General features: G+C 56.4%; 2 protein-coding genes across 2 annotated transcripts in view; both read right to left on the bottom strand.

Annotated features, from left to right (window-relative positions):
- Window positions 1-4,528, bottom strand: part of FBXL18 (F-box and leucine rich repeat protein 18) — a 46,513-nt gene extending 41,985 nt beyond the window's left edge. Inside the window, exon 1 of the mRNA XM_056334159.1 lies at window positions 4,073-4,528. Coding sequence (XP_056190134.1) covers window positions 4,073-4,228 — 156 coding nt within the window. The 5' untranslated portion in view covers window positions 4,229-4,528. The remainder of the gene's footprint in view (window positions 1-4,072) is intronic.
- Window positions 4,529-5,021: 493 nt separating this feature from the next.
- On the bottom strand, window positions 5,022-9,827 carry ACTB (actin beta). Its single transcript, XM_056334161.1, has 6 exons — window positions 9,691-9,827; window positions 8,202-8,330; window positions 7,641-7,880; window positions 6,676-7,114; window positions 6,127-6,308; window positions 5,022-5,773 (listed from the first exon to the last, which is right to left on the bottom strand). The coding sequence occupies exons 2-6, from the start codon at window positions 8,322-8,324 to the stop codon at window positions 5,630-5,632; spliced, it is 1,128 nt and encodes a 375-aa protein (XP_056190136.1). The 5' UTR covers window positions 8,325-8,330; window positions 9,691-9,827; the 3' UTR covers window positions 5,022-5,629.
- Window positions 9,828-20,583: the final 10,756 nt, after the last annotated feature.

The following is a 20,583-nucleotide window of genomic DNA, read 5'->3' on the forward strand; positions in this document are numbered from 1 at the left end:
CCCGCGAAGCCCTGAGTCGGCTCTGAAAACGTAAATCCACCCTGTGAGGAGCTGCTGGGCACAGCAGTGACTCAGCAGGCGAGCGGGGGGCAGAAGAAGCCCCACCAGTTTGGTGGGAAGCCCCAGCCAGGCTGTTGTGCAGCCCCCGGGGTGAGCGCCCTGGTTTTCTGGAGAGATGGCAGAGCATTTGGGAGAACAGTCCTCTCCCGTTCAGGCTGTGGGTTGGAAGCAGCCAGGGTGTGGAAGATGGGACACCCGTGAGCACTGAACGGGTTGGTGCTAACAAGGGGGCTGCAGGTACCACCCCTTTCCTCCCAGGAAAACCCTAAATACAAACCTGTCAGCTTCAGGTTCGCTGGTCATGTATGCGAAGTTCATCAAACTGGGCTAAATATTGTAACTTTGGCTGTGGGTGTGAGACACGATCCTTCCCTTCACTGATGCACAGAGGGCCATGCAGAAGTCATCCAGGGCTGCTGTGAGCGCAGCCATTGCACACGGCAAAGTCCAAGGGGAGCAGCTGGCTCAGCACTGTTACTATTAGCTCCTCATCCCAAATCTCAAGTACAGACAGGACTAGAGCGCTGGAATTTCCAGTTACGTGTATGCTTCAGGAATTTTGTTCACAGAAAATGTGTTTTAAAGATGACCCACAAAGGAAAATGAATAGGTTGCAGCTTTCTTCCTGCTTGATTGTTGCCATTTAAGGCTATGACTTAGATCAGGAGTAGACTAGGGGGTTCACTTAGAAATAGCAAGTGCCTCAAGTCTTGATTACCTGTTTTGCTCCTAGGCCTGTGAGAAGGCTCTGGTGTTGAAGAGGAAAACCCCTTTTAGCCCTTAGATGAGGGAGAACCTCAGTAAGAGAATCTGTACCTGCTTTGTTATGTGTTTCACTTAAATAGAAGGTAATGACAAATCCGGAGGCACTTCAGTCAAGACTGACTTGTTTGACGTCTTGGGGAAAATACCACCGTACCATATTTGCAGTCATCAGGGAAAGCAGAGACCAGGGTGGAGGAGACCTGCATTTCCAATGCAAATGGTAAATAAAATCATCAGCCAGGCCCATAAGCAGAGTAAAAGCCCTGCCCAGAGAGCCAGGTCAGCTGGAACAGCCTGCATTAAGACCAGCCACAGGTTCCCTCCAGCCCTGCAGCGTACATGGACCAGACAGCAGCTGACAACCCCAAATAAGAACTGGGAACAGAGACAGGTAGGTGTAAGAACCTCCTGAGGAGAAACAAGGCTCAGAGCAGTTCATAAGAGGAGTTGCACTTGGACTCACGATCCACCAAATAAATGAGCAATGTGGTGGTGTAGATAAGACATGAAGGTTGAACAGTAGGCAGCGGCGGGACGTAAAGGAGGAAGGAAACAGAACAGCTACACTGAACTCTGGCATTTCTCTTGGTGGTTGCTGGTCGGTGGCCAGCCGGTGAGAGGAGAAACCCTCCCTGCTGCACTTCGCTTCAGGCACACTTTTCTCTGTGTGGGCACTTGGGAGCCTTCTGTGAAGATGGGCTCAGTTCAGGGCTGGGCCATCTCAGGGCAGACTTTGTTCTTCTTATGACTAATAAACAGTTTTCTTAGCCCAAAGAAGGCAGGTACATACCATGCTGTCCCAGTCCACGAGGGCAACCAAACAAATTACTGCTAGTATCAAGGTATTTCACGCTGTATAAAACAAAATATCTTAACTATTCAATACCAGAGTGACCTGAGGATTTTACATTTTTCCCTTTGGAAAGTCTTGGGTCATTTCTTTCCTCTGATTCTTCTTAAGACTGATACAGTCTGGACATCTCATCTTTTTGTCAGCATGACTAAAGCCCAGCTAGACTACGGTGGCCAGTGAGCCTGGTATGCTTGGGTGAATTGCTAGCTCCACTGCTGTAAGTGATTTTCAATACTTGATACAGTTTAGTACCATAAGGCCTGCTAAAGTAGATTACAGATGGGTGTAATACAAGTCAGGGCAAGCTCCAGGTCAGCAATCCTTCTACAAAGACCAGCTTCAAAAACCAGGACTCTCCCTGCCCCAAGCACAGCCGATACCCACAGTCCCATCCCTGAACTGATACCTCAGAAAGCCTGTTTTCTGAAGCAGACGCTTTGCATCCTCAGACAGGACTTCTGTGAGGTGGCCAGTTTTGTTTGAACACTTTGGGATTTCCTGGGACTTTTGCATGCAGCCAGCTGGCACCTCTCCTGAAGCAGCACACACTCGCTAACAAGAGAATGGGACCCCCCCAGCCAGCGACCATTTCTGGTCAACGCTCCCCAACACAGCTAAGAGACAATGAGGCCCTTCAGGGCTAAATCTTGAGAGCTGCCACTGTCTCCTTTGCCAAGGACATCACTAATTCCTGGTAGTGGCTTGATTCCATAAGCAGCTCAGCGAGGTGACTTTCCAGGTCACCAGCTAATTGCAGGTGAAGTGCCAGTGACTGTCTCCAGCAGGAGCGAAAGTTGGGAGCTCTGGGGGAAGAAAGGGCGTAAAATGTGTTTGCTCAGCTCCCTTGAGCCGAGCTAGCTCCCTCCCGGGCAGCTAAAGGGAGGTGAGAAAGGGCTGGGTGGCTTGCAAGGATCTGCAGTTGAGTCCCGCCGTCTCCGCAGCCTGAGAAACCCTGGTATGTCACCAGCGCTGCACCAGACAGCGGGACGCGCTCAGCCCAGCCCATGGGTGGCTGTTTTAAACCTCCTGGTCTCCCCACAATCCCTGGCTATTTGTGTTCTGGAGAGGAGGAGGAGGAGATAGCCAGGGGACTGATTATTCCCTACACAGCTCCTTTGAGTCTAGTCCATGGCTGGTGGCTTCAAGAGCCAGGACACAGCTAAACCGAATCCTCTACCACCCTTCCTGTGGCAAGCCCCTTGGCATTTCCCCACCTCTGAAACAGTAAGGGGTGAACTGAGCCTTTCGAAACGTGATGACGGAGAAACTGCAGTTAAAAAAAAATCCCCCCTCTTCCTGGCGTTCCTGAGAGGAAACCACCCCGGGCTCCCCCCTGCTCGCTGTAGTTGGGAGCAGTGAGTAATGCTCACAGGCTTCCCTGCCCGGCACCACATTCTTTTCTCCAGCATGTAATGGCCCAGAGGAGGAATAAACTGAGCCTGGCTGGAGCAGCCTGCAGAATAGCTGTGCGCACTGTGCCGGCCTCACACTGGAGAGGCATCGGGAAGGGCTGTGAAAGGCTCGGCCTCATTTTATTGGGGGGGCTCCTTGCCTGGATCTGCAAGTGAAATAGGAATAGAGGAGAAAAAACCCCACCCTGCAAAGTATTAACTAACAGAAAGTCTTACCTGCTGTGCTCGGGAGCACAAAAATCAGACCAGCATCCCTGCACCCAACAGGTCTGCACCAGCCCATTGCTCACCCTCTCCCTGTGTCTGCACCCCTGCCCACCTGAGCTGCTCTTGGCCCCTGGCGTTCCGCTGCTGTGGTTTCTCCCTCACCACCACCTCTTCTGTCCTTTGTGCCTCAACACATTTTTCCACAGTAATCATTTCAGGGACGGCTGAAGAAAGGCGCCCCATTTCCCTATTGCCATCATCTCTTCTTGCCTCCTCGTCTTTTTCCTGCCCTGCTCCCACCAGCTCCCTCCAGGAGCTGCCACTGCCGCCTCTTCACCCCATTTCCCCGAGACCTCAGGTTGTAAGCGCAGTTTGAGCCTTGCTCCAACCTGTTTCACCTCCGCTGTTGCGAACTGGTGCTTCCAGTAACTCGTCTGCCCAGCTCAGTGTCTGCACCTACAGCCCTGCCAGGCTCTTACTGCACCCGGGGCAGCGAGGAGGGAGGCTGGGGAGATGAAGGGTGGAAACCAGCAGGTCCACCCTCAACTCAGCATGCTGCCAGAGCAGGATCAGGCCAGGCAGAGGATTAAAGGGCCAATGGAGCCTATTCCCTGCCTTTCATCTGCTGTGAGTGTGACACAATCGCAGCCATTAGCTCTTCAAAGACAGCGCAGGGTTGGGAAGCCAGCACGCCTGTGAGCAAGGCTGCAAGGTCTGGTCTGCCCGAGTTGTCAATGCGCAGTGTCACCTGGCTTTGCTCTCCCTGATCCCTGACCTGGCAGCCTCGGTCCTCTCCATCTTCCTTCCACAGCAGCAGCTCCAGCGGCTCGCAGGCTTTGCTGTGCCCAGGAGAGTCCCAGCTCCCAGCACAGCTTTGTGAGGGTCCCCGTAGTGGCTGCTCCTTTTCACAAAATGGGAGAACTTGATCCATCAAACCAAGCTGAAGTTTCACGGGAGGTTCAGAAGCCCCAGAGGATGGGGACAGAGCCAAGAAGCCACGCAAACCTCCTTTCTGGCAGAGGCTGGGCTACAGGCAGGTATCGGCCCTGCCCACAGCAACTCCTGGAGCTGTGAGCTGTCACTCGCCCTGGAACAGCTTCCTCCCTCCCCACACCCTTTTCCCAGCCGCACCCCTGCCCAGCGGCCCTGCTCTCTGAAGGGAATTTTTTCCACTTCACAGGAGACTCTCTCGCTTTCACCTGAGAAGCTGCTCCACCCTGCAAGCAGCCTGCCAGAGCACTCAAGTCTCCCAGCCCGAGCACCAGCAGGACAGACAAGCTCAGGCAGCTGGTGCGGGGCAAAGCAGGGGCACTGCCCCGTGGGTCACAGAGGGCTGCAGCCTTGGCTAAGGGAGACGCCAGCTGCTCTGGCATGTTGTTTATGACACCACCACCACTATCTTATCAAGCCAAAGCTAGCCATACTGCATTGCTAAGGAGTCTCCACAAAGCTTTCAGAAGATGCTGGATTGCCACAGATCCCAGCTCCTCCAGCAGCTCCCCATTGCACACACTGGCAGTATCTGGAGAGCTCCAGCCCTGGAGACCTGTAAGATTTGGCAGGCACAGCTCTTCCCAGCTGTATCACCACAAGCCACCTGGCTTGCACACCAGCCAGCCTGCAGCACCAGCACCCAGCCCGCACAGCCTGGCAAGGCTAGATCAGAGCACACAGTAACTGTCAAGAAGTGGCACGAAAGAAACAAAATGAACAATCAACACCAGTCAAGCCTCTATGGTGTGCACTTTTATTTGAACTGGTCTTAAGTCAGTGTACAGGTAGCCCCTCCCTCCCGCACGTACTGGCACCACTTCTCCTAGACCCTGCGGGGGACTGTAAAGCCTTCATTCACATCTATCACTGGGGAACACAGCCTGCTTGCTTGACAAATCGAAGAGAAAGAGGATCAAGTGTGTTTTGTTTTTAAGGCGGAAAGATACAAAAAGACACTTGTTGGGTTACATAATTTACAGACAAGCAATTATAACCTAACACCAGTAACTGGCATCGGCTCCCTCCGAGCTGGGCTGCTGCCTTCACAGAGGCGAGTAACTTCCTGTAACAATGCATTATAACAATATTTGGAATGACTATTAAAAAAAGAAACAAATGTACAATCAAAGTCCTCAGATGCATTGTAGAACTTTGGGGGCGTTCGCTCCAACATGTTTCATTTTAAGACTGCTGCTGACACCTTCACCATTCCAGTTTTTTAATCCTGAGTCAAGCGCCAAAAAAAAAACAAATAAAGCCATGCCAATCTCTTCTTGTTTTATGCGCATTTATGGGTTTCATTTCATCACAAGGGTGTGGGTGTTGGTAACAGTCCGGTTTAGAAGCATTTGCGGTGGACAATGGAGGGTCCGGATTCATCATATTCCTGCTTGCTGATCCACATCTGCTGGAAGGTGGACAGGGAGGCCAGGATGGAGCCTCCGATCCAGACAGAGTACTTGCGCTCAGGTGGGGCAATGATCTGCAAGGAAGAGGAATTTGTCAGATGCACAGTGGCATACTACACTCACTGCCCACACATGGCCCCTGCCTCATTCCCTCATCTAAGCCTTGGCCAAGATACAGTGAAGTCCAAACGGGCTTAAGACATACACCCCCTCCCCTTCCCCTGCGGCCAGTATTTACACTAATCCCATTACGCATGTGGCTGGGCACATGCCATCTTGTCCAGACCAAGGCCATTAAGGCTACCCCAGACACAGAAATACGGTTTCTATCTTCTCGAGCAGTTTAAACTTACTGCACTGCCCCTCCACCCACCCTGCGTGTCAGCACTAAGAGGGGTGCCGAGAGCTTCCCCCAACTCCATCCTACCTTGATTTTCATCGTGCTGGGTGCCAGGGCTGTGATCTCCTTCTGCATCCTGTCAGCAATGCCAGGGTACATTGTGGTACCACCAGACAGCACTGTGTTGGCATACAGGTCCTTACGGATATCCACATCGCACTTCATGATGGAGTTGAAGGTAGTTTCATGGATACCACAGGACTCCATACCTGTGAAGAAGCAGCAGTCTCCAGTCAGCAAGGGTTAAGACACAGCCAAGAAGTCTGAGGAGCTGCTATGGGCAAACCAAGAGACCAGCAGCTGCTTTGTGGTAAGGCACTATACAAAAGCCACAGCTCCAACAGGCTCAACCTCCTGTTCTACCAACCCCAAGGCTCTCCCCGCCCCCCCCCCCCCCCCAAAAAAACCCAACAAACAAGCTTTAGACTGTGCAAAAAGTGAGGCTAATTAGCATGACAGCACAGGCATCGCTAGGGACCAGCAGTAATGTGGTAATTGAGTTACCCTGGTCTCCAGGTCACCCTTTACAGAAAGAACATTTAAGAACACGTGGTATCCTGGAAGAGCTGGACTTACCCAGAAAAGACGGCTGGAAGAGGGCCTCGGGGCACCTGAACCTCTCATTGCCAATGGTGATGACCTGGCCATCGGGGAGTTCATAGCTCTTCTCCAGAGAAGAGCTAGAGGCAGCTGTGGCCATCTCCTGCTCAAAATCCAGGGCAACATAGCACAGCTTCTCCTTGATGTCACGCACAATTTCTCTCTCGGCTGTGGTGGTGAAGCTGTAGCCTCTCTCTGTCAGGATCTTCATGAGGTAGTCCGTCAGGTCACGGCCAGCCAGATCCAGACGGAGAATGGCATGGGGGAGGGCATAACCTTCATAGATGGGCACAGTGTGGGTAACACCATCACCAGAGTCCATCACAATACCAGTGGTACGACCAGAGGCATACAGGGACAACACAGCCTGGATGGCTACATACATGGCTGGGGTGTTGAAGGTCTCAAACATGATCTAGGGAGAGAAAAGAAGGGGTTGAGTCCACAGCAAAAAGCAAGGTTCTCACTACAGGTCTACAACAGGTCCATGCAAGTGGTTTTACTTTTGCCCCTGGGTAAGAGATTTCTCTCCCCCTCGAAGTCCATGCTTATCTTTGCCTGGCATCCACCCACACTTGCCAGGTCAGAGCCCAAGCAGGGACACCACCACCACAGACCCATCCAACATGTCACAGCAAGGAAAAACACAAATGCCAAGTAAACTACAGTACAGTCACTCAAGGCTGGTAAATGGGATTAGTGTGTCTAGTCAGAAACAGCAGTTAAAAGTTGCTAGTTCAGTCTCAGAGAAAGCCAGCTTAGAAGAGCAAACAAAACCTGTCAAGGTCCAGCAAAGAGCAGACTCAGGTCAGGAAAGGAAAACCCTGTAAAGATGGCAAAAATGGAGAACAGTGGTGAAGGAGGAGAGAGGACAACATGGAAGAGGAGAGCTGGCCTGCAGCAACATCTGCGGTAGCTCCAAGCTCCAGAGCTTTACACACCTGTGTCATCTTTTCTCTGTTGGCTTTGGGGTTCAGGGGAGCCTCTGTGAGCAGCACAGGGTGCTCCTCAGGGGCTACTCTCAGCTCATTGTAGAAAGTGTGGTGCCAGATCTTCTCCATGTCATCCCAGTTGGTGACAATACCATGTTCAATGGGGTACTTCAGGGTCAGGATACCTCTTTTGCTCTGGGCTTCATCACCAACATAGCTATCTTTCTGGCCCATACCAACCATCACACCCTGCATGACAAAGAATAAATGGTAAGTACAGATGCTGAAGGGGGCAAGCCCCACCGGACAGATAACCTGCTCTTCCCAAAGCTAGGTCCCCAGCTGCCACCCCTCCGCTGTCCCCACTCCATCAGGGCAGGCTTCAGCCAGCTGCTCCAGCAAAAGCTCTGCAGGAGGCTGTATTGCCCCCACCAGCCATGCTGCAGCGCAGAAGCCTCTTTGTTATAAACCCAAATCAAGGGGCTTCTCAAAGCTCAGTGTCTCTATGGGAACCGCTTCCACCAAAAACTCCTCTCCCCTGTGTGAGAACAGACACCCCCAGCCACCTACCTGATGTCTGGGGCGACCCACGATGGATGGGAAGACAGCACGGGGAGCATCGTCCCCGGCAAAACCGGCCTTGCACATACCGGAACCATTGTCAACAACGAGCGCAGCAATATCGTCATCCATGGCTGGCTGCGGAGGGAGAGGAGAGCGCCGTGAGCATCACCGGCCCGGCACCAGCCTCGGCGAGGAGGGGAAGGGGAGGCGATGCCGCCGCGGCCCTTCCCCACCCATTTCCTTCCTGCCGCCGCCGCACCGCTTCGCCCGCCGCCCGCTAGAGGGTGCGAGGCCGGCCGGATGGCGGCGCCGCACCGCCGGGGGACAAAGCGCGTCCCGGCGCCCGCTCGCGTTATTACCATAAAAGGCAATGGCTGGAGCGCGCCGCGCCTCGCCGGCCTCGCCCGCCGCCGGCTTCGGGGGGACGCGGCAGCCACGCCCCGGGGCGGGGCGGCCCCGCCCCAGCGCCCCGCCGTGTGCCAGCCCGCGCCGCTCCACGCCTCGGCCGCCTGCGCGACGCCCCTGCGGGTCCCGCACGGCGCTCGGCGGCCGCCGCTCGCCCCGCCCCCCCCCCCCGGGAAACCCTCAGCTCAGCGGGTGCCACCTCGCCCAGCCCGCTAGCCAAAGGTGACCGGCGGGGCTCTGCCCCACCGGAAAGCGGCAGCGCGGCGCGGGGGAGATTAAAGCCAGGGTCTTATGCAATTGCCGCCCGCCGCGAGAAGGCGAGCTCAGCGCCGCCGACAGCGCCTGGTGTAATCGCCGGCAAGGCGGGGGGCCGGCGGCAGCTGCCGGCACATGTGCCAGCCCCGCACGGGGCAGCCTGGGAAGTGTAGTCGCTGCCTGCACCAGGGCACGGCCGCTGCCCGGGCACCCGAGGGCTCGTCCCCTCCCGCCCCCCCCCCCCGTCCCTCCGCATACAGCTTTTGTTCCGATGCAACAACCTCGCCCCTCGGGAGGGGGTGCCGCCCCCCTTTCCCCCTGCAAGAAAAAAAAGCCAGCGGGGCTTCTCACATGTGCCCAGGCGGGGGGACCGCGCCCCTCCCCAGTGGGGGACAACGCCCCCAGGCCCAGCCGCGCCGCGGACCCCCCAAGCCCCCCACCAGCAGCCGCGGAGCAGACAAAGCCCCGCGCCCCATTTCCGCCGCTCCTCCCCTCGAGACACAATAGCCGAGCCGCCCGCTCTCCCCGGCCCCGCTCATGGCCGCCACAATCCTCTTAGGAGGCGGATTAACCTCACGGGCAGCAGGGTGGCGACCCCCGCACACACAAGCAGCACCCCCAAACCATTATTAAAGCACCGTCTCTTTCTACATCCCTTAATACACTGCAGCGGCGCGGCGGCCCGCGCACACACCGCCCCGCCAGCAAACAAAGGGCATCCCGGCAGCGGGCACGCCATCTTCTAAACAAGCTTAACACAACTCATATTAGTAACAAGACGGACTGAACGACGGAGCGCGAAGAGGCGCTCCCCTCCCCCCCCGGTCCCGCTCACCTTCGGGGAGTTGCGCGGTCAGAGCCGGGGCGGGCGGCGCGAGGCGGCGGGAGCGGGGCGCGCGCGCGCGGGAAGCAGGCAGAGCTCGCAGCGGCTCCCGCCCGCCGCCCGCCCCGCCTTTTATCGGGCCGCCGCCGCCGCCGCCTCGCCATAAAAGGAAACTTTCGGAGCGCGCGGTTCTGATTGGCCCCCGCCGCACCTCCCCGCCTCGTGCCGCCCCGCCCCGCCCGGCACGCGCTGCACCGCCCCGCCCCGCCCGGCAGCGCCCCCCGCCCTGCAAAGAGAAAAAAATACGGGGGGAGGGGGGGGAGGGGGGCGAAGTGAAGCAAAGGCCAGCAAAGCGGAGCGGGCGTGTTGCGGCTGCAGCCCCCCCCTCACCCCCAGGTTCACCTTGCTTTGCGGCGAACGGGCCTGTTCGCCCCGTACGCGGCACCCCCGGGGGGGTGGGGGTCGCGGCGGTGTGTCCCCCTCCTCCCATGCAACCCGCTCCCGGGGGCGCACAGCCGCACCCCTCACACAAAGCCCCGCGGGGGGGGGCAGGGTGTGCGGGGCGCAGCTGCAGCCCCCCAGGTGAGGGAGGGGGTACCCCTGGGGGCAACGTGCTGCAGGACCCCGCTGCCCTCCCCGCGGGGGGGCTCTGCCCGCAGCGCTGCCCCCCGCCCTGGCCGGGGTGGGGGGCCGGGGGCTGCACGCTGCGGCATGCAGTGGTCAACCCCGGCGGGCCCCGGCTGGGATGCAGGGCCAAGTTCAATGCTGATGTCAGCAGGCAGCGACCGCTGCCAGGCCTTTGGCCCTTGCACCCACCGGGCAGCGTGGCCGCCACCCCGGGTACAGATCGTATCCCCAACGGCAGCGGCGATGCCCGGGAGAAGGCGAGAAGATGCTCCACGGGGGACCCTTCCCCATCCCACCCCGGGCTGGCAGGGGTCACGGCAGGAGCGGGGCTTGGGTCAGATCTGGGCACCGTTTGATCCCATCCTCTGGGATGCAGAGCCTGCCAGAGCGGGGGTCCCTGCCGGAGCGGGGTCCCTGCCAGAGCCCCGGCTGCCATCCCTTCCTCGCCTGTTCCCATCGAATATCGCTTGGGAATCAAGGCGAGGGCAGCGTCCACGGAGCAGCAGGCAGCAGCAACAAGGGGGCTTTGCGTCTCCAGAGCGTTGTGCGAACACGGGCTGATTAATCAAGTTAATTAAGCAGCCCTGTAAGTAAAGTAGCAGCCGCCACTCGCAATCTGTTGCCCGTTGTTAGAAGCATGCAGACTTCGGCACGGGGACCTTGAATGTCTCATCTCGGCGGTTTGAAAACAGCGACGATGAAATTCCCAGGGAAAAAAACCAACTGCTAAAAATGCCTGTTCTGCACGGGACGCCCCTCGCCCGGCATCGTGGGGTGAGCCAGCCCTGCCATCAAGGTCTTGCAGCCCACACCTGCAAGCTCTTTGTCACCAGGGAGCTATGGAGATGACAGTGAGGATGAGGATGGGGCCTGGAGGATGGGGCTCCCTCCCTGAACTGCTGGCCCCCCTCCCCAGCTTAGGGTCTGGCTGAAGGGGGGACCGAGGTGTAATCCCCCCCCAGCATTGCTCCCTGCTGTGGGACACACAAAGGAGCAGAGCAGCAGGAGAAACCTGCAGGAGCCTGCTGAGATGCAGATTTGCAATTACCTGGGGGGGGAGATGGGAGGAGGTGGGACACCAGGCACAGATGGGAACATGAGCAGCAGCCCTCTTCCATGCAACGGCATCCCCTTCTCCAGAAGCTGGTGGAGGTGCCTCAAAACCTAGCACTGTGGCTGCTCCCAGATGGGTGCTTCGGAGAGGATGATATGGAGAGGAGAGACAGGAGCTCTGTGGGCTCTGCAGGGCCACCCCAGGGCCATGCCCCAATCCTTAGGGCAGAGCTGGCCGTGGTAGTGGAGCCACCTTGGGACCATGCCATCCGCTCCATGCTGGAGATGGCCACGGTGGTGGAGCAGAGACACCCCAGCACACGGGGACTGTCTCCAAGGGAAGCCCTTGGTGGAAGGAGACCCAGGGTGGCTGCAGGACCATGCCAGCACAGAGCTGCCTTTGCACGGTCACTTCCCTGCCACCTCGGGTGGATCGTGCAAGATCTCTGTATCGCTGCTTCCCTTGCAGTAAAATGGGAGTCATCACTGTTAATTACTTACCTGACAGGGAACTAATTAATGTTTGCACTCCACTTTGAAAAGGCTGATTATTAATTAGAAGATTATACGTCAAATAAGGGGAGCCACAAGGCATGGGTATAGCTGGTGGCCCTTGTGGGTGTAAAGCGTGGTCCACGAACGCACTGATGAGGGGTCTGCAGAAAACAGCAGCAAGAAAATGTCCTGCAATAGCACTGGGGTGATGGGTTTGGGATGAGGAACATCAGCGGATCAAGACCAGGTGGGAAAGCCACCATGGCTCATGGGGGTCTTGGTCAGCTGGATGGGGTGTGCATCAGAGGGATGGGATGTTCCACTCCGCTGCATCCCAGTGAGCCGGCTGGGTGGAGCGAGGCTGGGGAACCACGGATGTGAGATAGCCCATTAGGCACAGAGGGGAATTACTGGGTCATTAATGTCTCTTGATTATTGGACTGAATCAGAAAGCAATCAGTCCGCCAGCATCCGGCGGGCAGTAACACCGGCCCTGCGTCTCCTGGCTTTTGGGGGCAGTGAGATTTGACCTCAGTGGGGATGGCAGGATGTGGCCCACAGCACACAGCCAGGCGCCTCCGCTTCCTCCCAGCCTGAAGACACTTTGATAGGGAAGCCACCAGCCCGTCCCCATGTTTACCACCCAGACCATGCATGGTGTGACGGACCAAGCTGGCTCCACCAGCCATGGCTCGGGGCACTCCTCCCATCTCCTCCTGGGGGGTTGCAAAAGCCAAGAGGAAAGAAAGGGGAACTGAGAAAAGAGCTCCTGGGCTGTCGTGTTACCCTTGAGCAGACATCACAGGCTCTCAGCTTTCCCTATTTTGCTTCACTTTTCCCTGCTTGTCCTTGGCGCTCGGCTCGCCCCGGCTCCGGACAAAACTATCCAGGGGAGGATCCTGCTGCCCTTTGCTGGTTGATACGGCCAGGCTTGAATTTCTGCACTTGTGGGACAACATGTGAGCTCTCCTTTCCACTCACTTCTTTCAGCCCTTCCCCTAGAGCAGGAGCCCTTTGCCCACACTGAGACAGCATCTGACACACTTTCAGGGAGAGGAGGGTCAAGGGTGGGAGAATAATCCTGGCAGCTTTCGGGGCTGTGAAATTGAATTTCCACACATTCCCTTCAGTGCCAACTCCTCCATCACTGCCCCTGCCATGCACTCGGGCCTCCGTTCTTCCCCTCGTTATGTCGTAACAATGAGAAAAGAGGTGGAAACTTCTGAAACCAGCCCCGTGCTTTAAATCACCCTCCTGCAAAAACTGCAGAGCTTTTTCAGAGCACTGCCTTTCCCCTCCCTTCCCGCTCCCCAAGGGGAAGAGGGAAAGGTGCTGCCCACATCCCCTATTTCGCAGGCACGGGGACCGTCCCAGCACCTTCCTCTTTTTCAATTCACTCCTTGCAGCATCAGCTGCCACAGGAATTTGCAGGAGGTAAAATCTAAGCAGGAACCCCAGGCCCATCTCCCCCTTTGGTCTCTCCACAGCCCCCACCTCTCCCTTTATGGGGACACATTCAGTGTTAAGACCTGAAGCAAAACCACCCCCAACATTTTTCTGACTCATTGCGTTGCATCCCCCATGCTAGCTCACCTTCATCGAGCCGCAGACTCTCCTCTCCCCTTTCAAGCATCACTCTCCATTCTCGTACATCCCTCCCCGAGGTTCCTGCTCCTTTGTATTGATCCTTGAGCTCTCTCTCATTTATCAGTGCCTTTCGCAGAGAGAGATTAAAGTCTTTCCCTCTGCAGACCTCCATGTGCAAGGAACCCCTGGTCTGCTGCATCCACAATGGGCTAATCCTGAGCATCCCTCCCACCCACAACGAAGGTAACTCATTGTATTGTATCAGGCTGGAAAACTGTTCAAATTCACCGCTTTCCATCTTCAGGGCACCGATAGACAACCTGTGCCAAGTTTTGCTGAGACTGTTGGAAAGGGCATGCTTGCCCAGGTAGCAGAGGTGGCAGGAGGGGACATGTGTCTGGTTTACAGCCTGCTCTCCCTGAAAGCAGGACTTTGCTGGAGGGGTTGAAGCCCTGAGCAGTGATTTTTTCTCCACACCTTTCCTCAGCTGTGCCTGTCCTTGCTACCTCCAGCCCCATCTCTCCATCTGTGCCCCTGTGCCTTCCCTGGCCTCTTCATTGCATTCCCCTGAGCAGATCCCTGTGCCAACATTTCCAGATCATGATGCTGCCCACGGTACCCCAGCCCACACAGGCAGCAGGAGACCAGGGCTTCATTCCCCGCCTTGCAGGCAGCTGAGCAAGCAGCTGTCAGCCGGTACCTGAGCTGGGCATCCTCTGCCCAGCTCCATCCCGGGCCCCCAGCAGCCATGCCGCCCTCCCACCCGCCCTGGGCTGAGCTGGCTCGGCTGGAACAGAGGAAAACTGTCCCTTCCCCCACCAGCTAAATGTGCTGTCTTGGTTGACCTTGATAGCAAGAGCCGGTGAGGCCCCAGCATCGAATTGTTTTCAGCCCAAGGTCGTTCCCCAGCACAGTGCGATTACACCAGCGCAGCCAGACCCCTGGGGCGATACCAGCCGGGCTCCCAGCCTCAGCCCTCTCAGCCACCCTGTGCATCTTTGGGGTCCACCTTTCCTACCGCAATGGGACAAGCTAAGCCCTACAATGGCCTCTTGCCCCAGGCAAAGAGCTTCCCCACAGCAACTGAGAGCAGTGGAGCAACCCTGCCCCTCCAGCCAGGCCCAGCATCAGCTTCAGGGGATGTTTCCTCCAGCTAAAAACAGAAGAGGAAGAGAAAAAGCTGATTGTCCCTGGGCTTTCTCTGCATGTCTCAGCCCTCTGGCCCCACTCACCCCAACCCCATCGCCTCCCAAATGCCACTGAATGACACCTCTGCCATGATGCAGCCTCAGGGGACACTTTCCTGCAAAGGATACCCCCCAGAATTTGGTTACCTGTCTTGGCAAAAAACTCCTGCACACGTTACATGGCCCTATGCCGAGCCGTACAGTGTATTTTCAACTGCTTAATTACTTTGAGAATTGATTTTTCTCGGTCGCTGACAATAAAGGCAGGGAAGCAGCTGGATGGAGTTTTCTGCTCGTATCATACCTAAGAAATGAAACAGATCCTGGGCTATCCAAGCACACCAGGAAATTTGCTTTGATCTCTGCTGGGCTAATGGCACTTTCCATCTGGGGGCTTCAAGCCTTCGGCAGAGGTGACCTCTCCCACCTCAGAGAGGGAAGGAATAGCACTGCCTTTGTTTTCGGTGTGGGAAATGGAAGAGCAGAGTGGGAGGATGCCCGTTGCCCCTGGCCAGGATGGCTCTCCCACCTGTGCCAGGCAATACAAAGCACTTCTGACTCTGCAGGCAATTGTGCTTTGGGTTTGGGGGTGTAATCCCCATTTATCTCTAGCAACAAGGATCATGTTGGCTTAGCAGTTAAATGGAAGAGAAGGGTCCGAGACAGCTGTGCTGTGCTGCTGGGGCAGCCCGGAGTGCCCACAGATGGGGACCCCTACCGCTCTGGCAGCCCCCCTGCCTGCAGGCATCAGGGATGCTCAGCGAACAGGCAGGTGAGGCAGGGTTTACCCATTCCTAGAAGGAGGGATGTAGAGGCATCCACCAGAGCCGCTCAGGGCCCATCCCAGCCCCATCCCTGCCTGGGCTGGCCCTTGGCCCTGTTTGTGCAGCCAGTGCTGAGTCCTGACACGAGCCGCTTGCCCCAGGCGGGGAGTTGGCAGTGGAGGAGTGGGACCTGCTCTTATCAATGCCCCATCCACTCCCCCTGCTCCTCTGGGTTAAAATAAACCCTCAGGCATGATCCAGCCTGGACAGAGCACTCAGCCTTTTCAAAAGAGCCACCAGAAATGAAACCCAGCTGCTGTCCATGTCCCCCCACCTTGGCTCTCTGCCGGGGAGCTGGTGTAGCAGAGGACTGGGGAGCTTTTTTTCACCCAGTGCCAGGCAGAGCAGGCTTGTTTCTGGTCCCCGTGGCAGGGATAACAGCAAGGTGATGCCGGTGGGGGAAGGAGAGCCCCCACATGCTCCATGGGGTGATGCTACTGCCAGCCAGCCCCTCTGATCCCGCTCTCACTGAGATCTGCAGCAAAGCCAGCGAGTTTGCAACGATCCATCCCTCTGATACCATCCAGAGGCCACTCTGCACACAAACTGGGGATGAATGGAAACCACCGCCACAAAGACTATGCGCAGAGGCACTGATCCCCACTCCAGTTTATTAGTTACCCTCTCAGCCCGTTGCCCTCGAAGTTTCCACCCCTCACTCGAGACAGTATTTCCTTGCATGCTTTGTTTGGCTCATTTCACACATTCCTGCTGGCAGGAGATAAGATCTCAAGAGAAAGGCAAACAAAAGCCATGGGTGCCTGTGTACAGACTGTCACTCCCCTGGTGCATTACCTTGCCAGCTCCTCACCAGCTCTGCCCCGGGACTGAGGAGGACACCCCAATGTTCATCCCACCACAGGCTTGTCTGCAGGAGGGAAATCTGGAAAGAGAAAGTCTGATGGGATGCGTGTGGTTTTGTGAGTTGTCAGGCCCTTCCTCCTCCTGAGGAGGAGGAGAACAGCCCTCTGCTCACTCCTGGGGACAGGGTCCCTCTGCCACCCTTGGGTGCCCACTCTGCTGTCCCACACTGGTGATGTGTGCTTGAGTGGGCACTGAGCCCCTGCCGGGTGACAGAAGTGTTACTGGCTCCGAGAATATTTTAAAAACACTTAAGTCCCATTTATACCTGAAGGGCTTGCAGCTTGCGCTCACCAGAGCAATGGTCCTGCCCTGGGGACACCCTGCCTGCCTTGGCCCAGGCATCCCCCAGGGGACCCCGTGCTGGCACATGCAGGGTGGTGTATGAAGACACCTCTCCCTCCTCCAGCCCTTAATGATAAATGGGGTTAAGACTTCCATGTTCCTGCTTTCTTCTCCCTGCTGTAGCTGTAGCTGTGCGGGGTTGCAGAGGTGGCTTCTAGATGTCCTCCGTCACTGGAGCACTATGGACAGCAGAGGAAAGCAAGCAGGTACAGCGGCCACCAGGGCTATGGTGGGACTCAGAGAACAGGATGAGACACGAAGGGTGGCTGCTTTCTCTACAGCTTCTCAGTCCAAGGAAGGCACAAGCCAGAAAGCAGAAAACCAGGGAGCAATCTTCCTACAGGGGCTTTTCAGGAGCCCCCTTGGTCCCGATACTACCCCCCATGGCTGTGAGATGGCTGCACAGCACCCTTCACTCTCTGGGAGCCCTTGTTCTTGTTTTGCAAGAGCAGGGGGGTGGGGGACGAGCAAGAGGAAGACACAGTGACCAGTGCTGGGAATGAGGAAGCCCTGAGCCCAGGGCAGCTCTGGCCCTGGCACAGCCTGGGCATCACGTAGCTCGGGTGCCTCGCTCAGGGCAGGTGGTGGGCAGGGGGCTGCTCACCCAGCCCCATGGGACCTCAGCCCCCCTGCCCAGACCCTGCAGCCTCTGGGACTGGGAAAGGTTTTCTCCTGCCGACCCAACACCGGGCACACCGCTCCCCAGCCAAACCCAGGTCCCTTCCCTGGGCTTTCTCCCTTGCTGGGGAGGTCAGCGAAAGGGGGAGACATGGCAAGGAGGGAGGCTGGGATGGCGAGGATCCCCCCTGCTCGCCCACCAGAACCCGCTCCTCTCAGAGCACACGTGTTAATTAACACAGCGGCCAAGGGACTGACCTCCCCAGCAGCCGCCAGCGCGGCAGCCCCGGAAATAACCCGTAAACGGCAAAACCTGGCCCTGTCTCGGCGTAACCAGCCGGGGAAAGGCAGTGGAAACGGAAACCAGACAGCGACCGAGGCCTGCCACCCTCCATCGCCCCGCAGCCTCGCAGGAACACCCCTTCCAAATGGTCCCCTCCCTCCTCTGCTCCATCTGAGCCATGGGGTGCCTTCCCATGGGATGGGTGCCCTGGGTCATCCTGCATCCTCGGTCATCCTGCACCCCCACATCATCCTGCATCCTGGGTCATCCTGCATCCCTGGGTCATCCTACATCCCTGGGTCATCCTGCACCCCCACATCATCCTGCATCCTGCATCATCCTGCACCCCTGTTCCCAGGACAGGCACAGGGAGGGAAAAGGTCTCCATATTTCCCCTTCCTTGTGCATCTGCTCAAGGAACAATGACGGACAAGAGCCCAGTGAGCCCCCGTTGTTAGCTTTGCAGGTTGACTTCCAGCAGGTGCCAGGGCACAATTTGCTGAAGTGCTGCAGGCCTGTGCTTGCTTCCAAGAGAACTGTGCTCAGCAGTGAAAACATTTCTGAGCTCCCAAAGTCTCCATGTACTGGGATGGAAAGGAGCTTGGATGCTCCCTTACCTGGGGATTTCGAGGTGCCCCCTCAAGTCCAAGTGCCTGTGAAGAAGAGCCACCGATCCACCAGCAGCCTGAGCCCCTCTGCAAGGTCAGTGTTCTCCGCTGGGCTATGGGCAAAGCAGGGTCTTGCACTGCAGAACAAGCCCACCAGCCTCACAGATTTCCTCCCACAAATCACCAGTCCTACCTAATGAACCCCACATGGGTGCCCGGCATGTCCGGAGCTCCCAATATTTGCTTTGACCAGTTTGTTTGCTATCACCCCTTTATTTTTTTTTCAAATACACTTATTTCTTACACTTGGTTGAATCACATCCTGACAGCAAGCAGGCAGTGGGCTGTCAGCAAGCCACTGCTGGCTGATGCTGGCATGGAGACCAAGGACCTTCACCCAGCTGCTCCCATGGATTCACATCTCTGGGATGGGACAGACAGCCCAGAAAGCTGCAATCCCAACGCCAAGACTTGCTGCGTTACCATTTCCCAGCGTGTTTCTCCATGAGTGCTCTGCCAGCAGACTTGTTAGCTGTGACATCTCATTAAAGCAACCGTCCTTGGGGGAATTGGCTTGCACACAGGAGCACTGGTTTTGGTGTTGCCTTTTTCCACCCTACCTTCAGAAGGGAGCGAGGATGGAGCAGTGGGAGAAGACCTGTCCGTTGGGATACATGCAGCAACTCCCCTTGCTGCAAGGGAAAATCTGCAAAGGGAAAGTCAGAGGGAAAAGTCTGCACACATCAAAAAGAAATAAGCTCAGCAAAGTCACGATTATTTAAAAACCACACAGACAGCTCTCATTGAGCTTGCAGAGGAGATGGATTTCTTCTGTGCCAGGACCGGTTTCTGAGCTCTCCAGCCCCATGGGGATGAAGCTTTGTCCGCCAGCCCCGCTCTGTCACAGGGTCCCACCCTGGCTGGCCGGGGAGTCGCAGCACCTGCAGCCCCTGGACTGGGAGCATTTCCTCCTGGAGAAGAAATATGGAAACAACCTGGAAACTGGCTCTGGGTGGATTTAATCCCGTCTGATTTCTTCTTCTGTGAGGTTCAACCAAGTCTTTTGAAATTGTTTCCACTCTGAAATAATAAAAGATGTTTCCAGCATGGGACATGTGCTTCTTCATCAAACAGGGAAGCACCAGCCCCTTCATCTCCCTCTGCTACAAAAGCCCTGAGGCTTAAACAATATAGGGCACAACCACCCCTGTTGGGTAGAGACCTAAATCCTGTAGTTCTAAGACCAGTTTTAAACAACAAAGTGGGGCTGCAGGAGACCAGCAGAGCGGTCAGTCCCTGCAGCCAGCCAGCACTTTGCTGTCCAGGGTGGCTGATTTTCACTATTCAAGGTGATGCCACCACCAGCAGTTGGCTATTGTCTTGCATCACTGGGTCACTACCGACCTGCTTCCCATTGCTCAATCTTGCAGAAAAATCACACAAAACCAGGCTCCAAGGACAGTGACCCCACAGTCTGCATGGGAAGGATTTCCTCACTTCTCGTCCACATCTCTGGCACTGATGGTTCAGCCTAGGTTTTCTGCCATCAGTCACTGTGGCCACAAAGGCCAAAGTGGTCCCTTCCTCTCCATCTTGCCCGGATGCATCTCCTCTAACTTCTTTTCTCCAGACATATAAGTGGAAGAGGAGATTCCCTGCAGCCCAAACACTGGGGATGCTCAGCACGTTTCTAAGGCAGGCAAGGCTTTTCTCACCCCATCATGGCTGGGTCTGGAGCTCAGGTCTCCCAGCTCACCTCCACCCCACTGTATTTCCAATATTTCACACAAGGGGAGGGGGGGGGAGGGGGGTTGAGCACAACCAGCTCAGTGAGGAGAAGAAAAACAAAGACAAAAGAGTTTTCTAAACCTCTTCACCCTATTTTTTTCAAGCCTCAGAATAGCTTAGCCCCTCTTGGCATGAGCTCCTTGTCCTGGACCTTATTGTCCCTCTAAATGCAGGCAGCAGAACCAAGCCATAAAAAAAAAAAAAAAAAAGCTCCAAGCCCCTTCTCCATGGTTTTAATTTTCTGCCGGCAGCTGTCAGGAGCAGTCATGCTGCTCAGGGAGGTTGGATGGTATTTTTTCCCCATGGGTTGCCTTGACCCAGGGTTGAGCAGCCGTGCCCTCCAGCCAAACCCAGCTGCCAGCAGCTGCAGCCGGGCCAGGCGCCCGCAGGGCTGCGGGGATCGTCCTCCGTCACACGGTTCCCACAGTCCCAGCCTTCGAAGGTTTTACCTTCTCTGAGGCGGAGCAGTGCCTAATGACAGGCGAAGGATGGTGCCACACCTGCAGAAAGCCATTTTTGGAAGGACACCTGGGGAAGAAATGATTCCCATGTTGCTGCTCTGTAATTAGCATTAATTACTGGGGCTTGTGAAACCTCTTCCCCACTTACTCCAGGCAGCACCTGACGGA

This window comes from Falco biarmicus, chromosome 4, assembly GCF_023638135.1.
Source record: "Falco biarmicus isolate bFalBia1 chromosome 4, bFalBia1.pri, whole genome shotgun sequence".
NCBI lineage: Eukaryota > Metazoa > Chordata > Aves > Falconiformes > Falconidae > Falco > Falco biarmicus.

Bases quoted from the DNA above. Each gene is read 5' to 3' on its own strand.
- ACTB (XM_056334161.1), bottom strand. From the start codon at position 8,324: ATGGATGACGATATTGCTGCGCTCGTTGTTGACAATGGTTCCGGTATG. The intron at 7,115-7,640 runs GTGTGTAAAGCT...TTCTCTCCCTAG, and splicing joins ACAGAGAAAAGATGACACAG to ATCATGTTTGAGACCTTCAA. The intron at 6,309-6,675 runs GTAAGTCCAGCT...GCTTCTTCACAG, and splicing joins CTTCCAGCCGTCTTTTCTGG to GTATGGAGTCCTGTGGTATC.